Genomic DNA, 10,783 nt, shown 5'->3' with positions numbered 1-10,783 from the left:
GGCGGAGGTTTCTGTGTTTCCTTAAAAAAAAATCGTTTGAATTCCACTCCCATCGCTTAAAAAGGCTTATCAAAACGGGCTGTTTTCCCTGGACGATTCACGTCATCGCCACTGTTCTCGCCGCTGCCGCCGCCAGAAGGCCGAGCTCGCCCGTCAAGAAGACCTATCAAAACCCCTGCAACAGACGTGGCTATTTTATTTGTATGTGTGCATACACCCATACGCACACACATGCGTGTGTGTATACACACATACACACATATATATGCATATATACTTTACGTCTGTGCGTACTTGCAATATATATACTATATACATATACATATGCATATACATATACATGTATATATCGGGTTCTTGTTGTGCTCTCTCTCAAAAACAGAAGCCCAACAGAGCGCTGGATTGTTTTTGTTCCTGGGTGGATCTGGGTGCGGAGTGGACCGGGGAGGAACTTCGAGAGAAACTAAACGAGGTCCGCTGAGTCCTTGGGATAGGTATTTCTTAAATCTTAATTAAGACACGCATTGGCTCCGTCTCCGCCCTTGCAGCACAAGCTTGCCCGGGGGTGCTCTGCGCGCTTGCTTGCGACTTTCTCTGCCCACAAACCAGCCCACTGGTTTCAGATCCTGAGTCGACTCCCTGGTAAGTGAGTTGCTTCCCCTCCTCTTTTAGATAAAAAGGGAGAAAAAATGGCGGGAACGAGGCGATCCGCGCGGGTCAGAGCAGGGAGGTCGGGCGGAGGTGAAGAAAAGGGCGGGAAAACGGGAGGCGCGGCTGGGAGAGGCTGCTGGCTGGGAAGGCGGGGACGCCATTAGGTGAAACTCATGGAGACTGTGTGCTCCAGCGCTTTCCGGCGGAGGGAGGCGATGCTCGTGCCCCGCCACACGTCGCTGCTGTCCGGGGAGCTGCAGAGCTGCGGCGAGCCCGTCACGTTGCTGGGGCCGGGCAGGGAAGCGGGCACCATGCCGGGGAACGCGGGCTGGTAGAGGTGCGACTGCAGGCCGGCGCCGTTGGAGCCCGCCAGGCTGTTGGACAAGCCCATGGAGTTGGGCGGGGGGCCCGCCGCCAGGCTGCACTGCGACAGCGACTGCGCCATGGCCTGCTGCCTGCCCAGGGCCGGCGGCAGGGGCAGCTGCGACACCCCCGGCATGGCGGCCGCGGCCCAGCGCGTGTCGTTGGCGTGGAAGGAGCACAGACTGTCGCCCATAGCGGCGGCCGCGGCGGCGGCGGCGGAGGGGAACTGGGGCAGCCCGGGCGTGGGCAGCAGCGTGCCGGGGGCGCGGAACACGTTGGTGGTCTTCTTGCGCTTCTTCCACTTGGCCCGCCGGTTCTGGAACCAGACCTGCTCGCAGCAGCCGTCGCCGCCGACGGGGGAGGGGAGAGGAGGGGAGAGGGCGGATAAAAGAGAGAAGAAGGCCGGGTTAGAGCGACGGAGGGCTACGCTGTCACCGGGCGAAGCCGCAGAGGGCTCGTCCCCCAAGCCCGCCCGCTCCCCGGGAAGGCCTGCGCGACCGAGGAAACCCCGAAGGCAGAGAGAGGAGGGTCGTCAGATGGAAACCTTTATGCGAAAGACACGAGTTTTTTCCTACATCGTATGAAGCAGGGCACTGTTACTCAATTAACAAACAAAAGAATATATAGCGAAGGGCGGCTATTATATTTCCATTGGGATTTTGGTAGAAAAAGGGAGAATCCCTTTTCAATAAGGGGCATCTGCCAGTTCTAAACACAGATGGTCCGAGGAAAAGAATAAATTGAACTTGTATTGTAAATGTACAATGCTTAGATTTCATTTTTGAATGAAATAGAATATCTGTCTCAAACATCATTGCCTTATTAGTGTACACTGCATTTAATAAACATTTAGATTATTTTTGTAAGGACAATTTTGCTGTAGTTGTTACCTCTTTTATCTGCATAAATATTGACAACTTTGTTCCTTTCAGGAGATGGAAGAAACTAAAATGTAAGATTGGATTTAAGTTGCTTATAGGCTGTAACACTCCATTAACAGATCTAATTGTTATTTTTTGTTCCAGAATATCACTAGCACTGATTTCAAAATAAATGCCTTTAGATAAGTATCACTATAATCTCCACATTGCTGGATAATGCAAACCCTTGCATTTACATCTATCTTAAATTTTAGGATTCAGGTTAAACTAGCTGGTGCAAGGTTATATGAAAGTTTATTGCTGAGTACTTGATTCCACTGAAACTACAGTATTATTTGATCAACTAATCAGAAATACAGGATAGTGAAACAATATAATCAAACAGGTACATCATCACATTAGGCTATAGCTATAATGCAACATGATTGAGGGAATCATGCTAATTTAGGCTGCATTCTTATACTTTGCTGGAGGAAAGCCTACATTTATATAGTGGTCCTTATTTTGAAATGACATGTTTGGCACTAACTTCTATTAGTCAACAAATATATCAAAATAACACTCCTACCTTTCCATTATTGTTACATGTTCAAGAATTAGTAGCACATTCCTGATACTGCTTTTGTCACACACACACACAGTGAAATGGTGTAATTTTAAAATTGTGAAAGTTTACATTCCAATCCACACCAGAAGGAAGGTTGGAAGATGCATGCCAGTCATCATTTTATCTGTCCTGTTTTTATGCTGGACTTTATATCGATAATGCTCAAGGGTGGAAGTCATACATACAACCACTATTGCTAAATCTGTATGTTCAGCCATGGATTCAGTAACATAATGCTATGCTGCATAAAAATATCCTAAAGCAGCAAACAAATCAGTACTGAGATATACATTGAATTTTGGTGGATGTCAGTACCATTTGCAATTTCCTGTGCGTACTTACCAGTGCTTTTCAATCAGTGGTATGCCTACTACATAATCTATATATCTATAGATATAGATATAAAATGCAACCAGTTCAGATTACTAAAATAAACTGTTTTCATAAGTCCTGTCCAAGTGAAATGTTGCTTAAGAAGAATCCAGACTAGGAAAGTATTTATCCAGTATGGTTCAGCCTGTTTTTCAGATATATCCATGTGTGTGAGTTTTTCCAGATAACCCAAAGAATATTTACATTGTGTGTGTGTAGTCCAATGCACACTCTTCTGACCCAAGAATTAAAATAATGCAATTGAAAATAAAAGCCAGGTGAATTAGTAACTATTTGAAAAAGATGTCTCAGTACTAACTGTAACAGTATGCAATGAGTTCCACCAAGATCTAATAAATTATACACCATGTTCAAATATTGAGTTTGGCTTTAAAAGAAAGGGGTATCCTGAACCAACTGTCCAATAACTACCCATTTTTTCCATGAACGGAAGCTCCAAATGAGTTTTTAATGAGAATGGACATAATTGTTTTATATCAGATCTCACATTTTCTAACTATGGTGAAAACTGAAGCATATTTTCCCATACTGAAAATGAAAAGCCATTGCTTACATATAGTAGGTATTGTGCAATTTAAATTTTCTTTGGCTAAATTTCAGTAAAATGAAATTAAGGCAACAAACTACCTAGATATTTCAATGAAAGCAGAGTTCAGTTTTATTTTGCTGTGAAATTGGAGATTAAGTTCAAGTGCTTCATTAAGAAGGTGCTGCAAGATCACTTATTAAATTGTTACCTCAAGTGAGCTGCTCTGGCAAGTGTTGTAGAGAATTTGGTTTTAGACATTCACACTGATGTTTAGTTAACCAAGCTTTTATCAGCTTCAGCTACTATTGACATTACCTAAGGTTACTTAATTTTTCACTTCCATTTAGCCATTCAGTTCAGGAATTCCTTTAAAAATCCTCCTCTAATATATTTACTTATTTAAAAGAGATTTTGGAAATTAAATAAGTGTGACTTCACTGGATATCAAAGCCAGACCAAAATCACAATCACCATGATTTTAAGCATGACAATAAGTATAAGATTTTCCCACTCAGCTGTAAATGTAATGCTGAACAAACTCCATTTAACTCACAAATAGGCCTATTTAGGACTGTGTTCTTCAGCTTTCTCTCTTCACTTATTTAGAATTCGTATTCTTTGTTTCAGTTCATTTCTCAAATACAGTATTTATTGATAAATACAGTTATCATTTTTTTAAGTGGATGAGCCTGCTCATGAATTGGTGTTTGAAAAAAATGTGTTGCTGGCTCTCTAGTCCTCTTCCTCCACCAGCTAACATTTAATCAGTTTTTTTATTATTGTTTAGCCAATTGTCTTGGCCTTTCCTATTGTCTCTTCTTGCTTTATGTGAAGGTTGGTTTGTTTTTCATCAGCCTGGGTGCTGTCAACTGGCAAGTTGTATAAACAACGTGTTTCGCTTTGCATTCTCAAGCACAATCCACCTGTTTAAAAGGCGATCAGGATTCAGAGAAGGAGAAACTGGTTGTTTCTGTAATAACTCCAGATTGGTTTCTATCATTAATTTTTTCCATCCAAATCTTTTAACACTGTGTACATGTATTAAGAATGCCATAACTCTCTGGAGAGCACATTTCTTAATTTCAGAGCAATGTGGGACTACAGGTTTGTCCATGTTTTCTGCCCTGTTCAAAAATGGGGCTGTTTTTTCCTTCTGAGTCAACACCATTGTTGAGACAATCTCCAGGACACTTGCTGGTCCTTGGCTCAGGGGGTTCCCAAGTAGAGCCATATTTTTCCAATCCCTTTTATTTAGACTGGGAAACGTGCTTGGGCCCATTAGCAAGAAAGAACAGCTGTTAAGTGTCTAAATGTTATAAGAATAATAATTGAATAGAAAGGAGGGGAAGATGTGGAGCAGAGGGGAGAGAATTTTGTTCAATTATGTTTTAGGGTTAGTAGTTAAATGGTGGCCACAAAATCATTTTATGTGTCATGGTTTACTGGGGTTGTAAAAGAATCTCCATCAAGTCTAGATCACCTCATTTCAGAGCAATAGCGCATATGCTTTTGAAAATGTGGATGTATCCACTTGGAAACCGGTGCATGACAGATTAAAAGGGAGCAAGAACCGGAGGGATGCTTGGAAAAAAGCACACCTGACAGCTTGGCTCTGGAAATATATTAGCCAGAAGCATTTGGGCAACTTTGCCTTGAGATCGGCGTACCAAGAATTCCCTCTCAGCTTCTGCATCAGCCAATACTATTAATATGGCATTGAGGGTCTAATGGAGTTTGCAATTTCAAACTCTACTTTCATGATAACCTGCTGTTACAGTAATATAGACATACTGTAAATGTATTTGGAAATATATAGCCCGTTTAATCCCCCAGCTATAAAATGGGGGAGAAACAGGAGAGAATATTACCCTCCTTCCTTCCTTCCTTCCTTCCTTCCTTCCTTCCTTCCTTCCTTCCTTCCTTCCTTCCTTCCTTCCTTCCTTCCTTCCTTCCTTCCTTCCTTCCTACCTTTTTCCCCCCTCTCTATCTTCTCCCAAAGCTTTATGAAGATCTCACTGGAATCCATCAGATGATTAATGGGAAGATTTGGTAGGAAATCTGGAGAGCTGCATTAAAGCTCAGATCTCAGGTTCATTTCGATCAGCCAGCCGTGAACTCTAGGCCGAATTCATTACGCTTTAATAGTTGCTGGGAGAGGAAGAAAATGCAATTTCTCATTCCATTAGAAAACTAGAAAATACTCTCAGCTTGTCCCCTATTAAGATGTGGCAGGTGACATGGCCAGCGCAGAGGGACACGGTCAATGGAGTCCTTGCACATTATTTTTAGGTTGGTGTAAAATATTGAAAGGCAAGCCTGGGCTGTGCAGAAGTTATTTCACTGATTTGCTTTTTATGTAAATAAAATATTGAAAGTTAATTAATCAGCACGAGAGACTAATGATTATGCTTATTATATTGCATTGGATCGCTGTCATTTGCATGATTCTCACATTGCTGCTTAATAAGCCATTCCGGGTTATAAATAATTCTGAAATTGGTTTCTAATAATGGCATGCTATAAAAAGAATGGTTTTATTACTATTACACCCAGTCTGGGAAGATGGGGGGGGGGAATAGCAGAGCAATAACATAAAGGAGAATAAGCTTCCTCCTTGACAAGCAGGAATAGCTTTTTAAAATGTAGATCGGAAAATGGAAAAGATATAATTTATTCCTGCATCTAAGGGTACATCCAGGGCTGCTGCAGTAAAAGCGGGTGTGTGAAGCATTTCTGGATTTGTGTAGAGCCCCCACGCACCGAAAAGGTGGTGTGAGACCATAAACTCAGCCATTACTCTTCTATTTCGTCAAGTAGCAAGAATACAATGAACTGGGAAGTAAATACATTTCCCATAATTTATTTTTTGCACAAGCTTACATAGTGTTAATCATTCTGAAGTGTTAATTAAGAAGGTTATGTTGATTTGATTACTTTTTAAACTGCAGAACATTATTGTAAAGAATATTTAAATTGCCACTCGATTAAACTGTTTCTATTCAGCTGCCTGAAGCCATTAGGAGGCTGTAGGATTATGTAGAGGTTATTAAGAGATTTTTCCTAGCTCGCAGTTCACTTAGAGGTAAATCCAATTGATGTGATTGGGCTTACTTATAAGAAAGTCTTGAAGTCTATGGAAATTGGCTTTGGGTAAGATGTACCTGGAGAAAAGCAATTGTTAGATATATTTTCAAATACAAAAATCTCTACATTTTAATTGTATTTTTAAACTCATGACTGAGCTGGTTGTAAAGAACCATATTAAGAAGTTTTAAGGGCATGGATATTTTGTTCTACCATATGATTGTAAATCAAAAGTAATATTCATTTTCAATTGATGAGAATAAAACTAAAATCATTTGAATCTGTGCATTTGCCTTTTTTTTTTTACTAAACATTTGTAGGGGGAAGATTGTTATTTACTTTCTGTGGAATTCTATTGGTTGGAGGAAGAATAGAGGAATAATAATTATTTCCATACTATATTTGCATTCTGTTTTGTTTATCAAGTTTCTGGTAATGAAACTACTATGATTAACCTTTGGCAAAATCTGGTGAGATTTACTTGACCTTGTTTTCCTTTTTTTATTTTGTCTTCAACTAAATGATCCAGTTATTTTAGCTGAAATCTTATTTGAGACACAATTTATAATGATGTCTGTTGTATATATTCTAACTAAACCTTATCACTTGTGGAAAATAAATGTGTTCTATTTCAAAAAAAGGACTTAAGTTTTATCCATTAAATGTAGCTATTGGACACTTTTTGGTTATTTTTATTTTTGTAAAATAAAGGCCTAATTTGCAGATATCCCCCATTAAAGTATATATTTATTATTATTCTGAAGTGTTTAAAATAAATAGGTATGTGATAGCAGACAATCTAGAGAAGACACATTTTAAAATCTTAAGAATTTCTAAAAGCAAGTTTAAAAATTCCACTGGATTTATTTGCTTAGCATTCTCCAGTTGCCAATTAATTAATTAGACAGATCTGCTCTGCAAAGTCAGACAATACCCCAACTGTATCAACATTTATTTGGAAGTAAATCTGGCAGATTTCTATTTAATTCCTCATCATCCTTTTTATGTCATGCTAAGACTATTTCTATTGGACCCAGCAACATTTAATAAGATTAAAACATGAACTTTTGATGGAAATTTAATTTTTTTAGAATCTAAATAAAAAATAGATGTCAAAAGATTGAAGTAATGTAATCCAAGATTGAAAGAACCAAGGAAAGAAAAGTTCAGGACTAAGGACAGCGCAGTTGCTTTAGAACTAGTCACAAATTGAATCCAATTTAAATCATTTGGTATGAGAATCAGAAAAATTAAAATAATAATATCCACTTGATTAATGATCAGGACTAATGTGAATACAAATTGACTGCTCTGCACCAAATCTAATAAATGTTCTACAAATATATTATCTTTTCTCAAATACATTTATCATGGTCACAAATAAAAAGTTTTGGTCAATCTAGAGGTTCTCAAAAAAACCCCTCTACCCTTTCTTTCCCAAAGACCTGACTCGGAGACTCATCCCTCTGAAATCAGTGGTGCTGAAATCAAGTAAGGTGTCTAGGAAGGGAGTGCCAGTCTGTTGCACCAGAAGCCAATTTCCTACCATTGCAGTACAGTAACTAAATTCGCAGGTTGTTAAAAATAAAACCATTGCAAAAAGCCTCCGATGCTGCTCAACGTTGTGCTAGGAGCAAGGTGGGTGGAACTACTACTACTATACTACTACTACTACTACTATTATTATTATTATTATTATTATTATTAATCTTCAGCTCTTGAAATCAAAAGCATTTGTCCCCTGTGGTGCCTTTTTGTCCTTTCCCTTCAGACAAACTTTGGACCCCGACCGGAAGGGCCATGGCAACCTGAACGGTGCCTGTGCGCGGCTTCCTCTTTCCCGGGTGTGGGGAACTCGGGATGGCCGGCGTTGGCTTGGCTCGCCGTTCTGTCCCTCCCTATTCTGCGCCTGATTGCTCGGGGCCGGGATCTAGGAGGAGGACCAGCCTTGGCCTGGCAGGCCCTCAAGGCCCTCGTCGCCGGGGAGGGGGCAAAGGGCTGGCCTGGCCGAGGCCGAACAGGGCAGGGAGGCGAGAGGGCCGGCTTGGCTTAGCCGCATACCTGGACCCGCGACTCGGTGAGGCCGATGCGCAGAGCCAGCTCCTCGCGCATGAAGATGTCCGGGTAGTGGGTCTTGGCGAAGCTGCGCTCCAGTTCGTTGAGCTGCGCCGGCGTGAAGCGCGTCCGGTGCCGCTTCTGCTTTTGCTGACCCTGCTGCGGGCCGGCCTGGCTGGGGTTCTGCCCTCCCGGCGGCCCGGGCTGCTTGTCGGGGTCTTTGGTGCTCACGGCCAGCGCGCTCGGCGTCGTGCCCACGGTGGTGATGTCCTCTCCGGGCAGCAGCGTGGCCCCTTCTACCGCGTCCGAGTTGGGCGCCAGGTCCCCCGGGTGGCCTCCGGGCTCCGAGCCTGTGACGCCCAAGCGGCACTTCACCGCCTCCCGGTGGCCCAGCAGCTCGGCGGCGTCCTTCATCCCTGCGGAGGCAAAGCAGCGGCCCACCACGCTTCAGCGTCGGATCCACCAGGGCCGGCAAGGCGGCAACCTTCTCCGAGCGCCGGAGCAGGGATCCTGCCCCGGGGACGCGGGAGGAAGGGAGCCGCCAACTTGCCAGGGAACTCGAGCACCATCCCGCTTAAATAGGAGCCCCAGGATGGGGGCCCTGGCCGCCCCTTTCCCGCCCGAGCGGGAAAACTGGTTCCTTTGGCTCAACAACATCCAGTTGTCCAAACCCCAATAAACGCCTAAAATTATAAATCAATCTGTGTCTTCATTTCCTTAACAAGAATTTAAAGGAAAGGAAAGAAAAGAAAACGACCAAGGAGAAAACCAGGAAGGGGAGGGGGAGGGGGAGGAGGAGGAGGAGGAAGAGGGGGCAAAACTCCAGGCGAAATGGCCCCCAATTGCGCTTTTAGATCTACATATTCCATAGTTGTTGTTTTTAAAAAAAAAAAAAGAGGCGATGTTAAATCAAATTAAACTTTAATACAGTACAATTACTTTTAAAGAAATTAGCCCATTTAGATCGCATTAAGGTAAAATCAGGCACAAATTGTCAATTTCCTGCCCTTGGTTCCTTCCTGGGCTGCTGGGGATGAGGAGAGGGAGCGGGAGAAAGGGGGGAAGAAGCTTGGGGGCAACTCACCGAGCCGGGCGTCCAGGAGGTCGGCGTGTGATAGCATCGCGCACCGCTCCAGGGCGAAAGCTGTTCCCCCCCAAATTTTAGCGGTTGGTTGTTGATTTTTTTTTTAAAAAAAAAAGGAAAAAAGTTAAAATAGATCTAGTTTCTCTACAGCTTATGGATATATATTTATATATAGATCGCCTAAATGAAAGAAAATTCGGTGTGTGGTTAAAAAGGGGGTCTCTTGCATTATAATGTCCTTTAGAGAGACGGGGAGGTGCTTAACACTTCAGTGAACCCGTGAGCAACTCAGCGAAGGGACCAATCAGGAGGGCAGCCTGCAAATGTCAGCACCCAGAGAGTCCCCGCTCCACCCGCCCGCAGCCACGGCACCCGCCGCCGCCGCCGCGCCAGCCCAACGCCGCGCGGGCTGGGCTTTTAAAGCCCCTCTACAATTCGGTCCCCCAACTGATTGACTGCGTTAGGGACAACCTTCCCCCACAGCCCGCCCGCCTCCTTCTTCCCCTCGTTGTCCTCCTCCTCCTCTTCTTTTTCTTCTTCTTCTGACCTCCTGATCAAATTAATTGGAAATGACTGACAAAGCCAAGCCAATAAAAGGGGCATGGGGGGGGGAGAGCCAATGGCTGGAGGGGTGCCTAGCCCCCTTCTCGTCGCAGGGAGGCCTTGAGCCCTCCGGTGGGGACTTCTCCCACTGCTTTGGGTCCAGGTGGGGAGGGAGAAGGAGGGAGCAAGAGGTCCCGCACAACTGCAGAGAGGGGTGACGTGCTGGATGGCTTTATTTAAAGGGTCTCTAATCCGGCCGTTACAAACTTGGTAAAGCTGCAGTCTGGGATGATTGGAACAAAGTAGAGTGTAACCCTGATGGAATTTATACTCCAGTCGGGATGCGCACAAGAAGCTCTAAACTCTCCCTCCTCCTACGCTCTTAGTCCCCTTGAATTAAATATTTGTATATTTAAAACAAGATGTAATTCCAGCTGTCGGTTTGGCTTGAAAAACCAGCGCCAGAAAAGCCCTCCCGGCGCCGGTCCATTTGGCGGGTGCGAAAGTTTCTAAGTTCATCTCTCCAAACTCAATTGAAGGCAGTAAATAAAGTTAAAAAAATAAATCGAAAACATTATTTTCTTCTTGAATAT

The 10,783-nt window shown here is 43.4% G+C and overlaps 1 protein-coding gene across 1 annotated transcript; it reads right to left on the bottom strand.

Moving 5' to 3' along the window:
* Positions 1 to 811: 811 nt before the first annotated feature.
* Positions 812 to 9,684, bottom strand: OTP (orthopedia homeobox). The gene is made up of 3 exons (XM_088130237.1): positions 9,648 to 9,684; positions 8,570 to 8,979; positions 812 to 1,342 (listed from the first exon to the last, which is right to left on the bottom strand). Exons 1-3 carry the CDS (start codon positions 9,682 to 9,684, stop codon positions 812 to 814), a joined length of 978 nt encoding a protein of 325 aa, XP_087986363.1.
* Positions 9,685 to 10,783: the final 1,099 nt, after the last annotated feature.

Source organism: Python bivittatus, unplaced genomic scaffold (assembly GCF_059951505.1).
Source record: "Python bivittatus isolate LINGU-HERP-01145 unplaced genomic scaffold, Pbiv_v1 ctg000850_np1212, whole genome shotgun sequence".
Taxonomy (NCBI): Eukaryota; Metazoa; Chordata; class Lepidosauria; order Squamata; family Pythonidae; genus Python; species Python bivittatus.
This window is presented reverse-complemented; position numbering and strand designations above follow the sequence as displayed.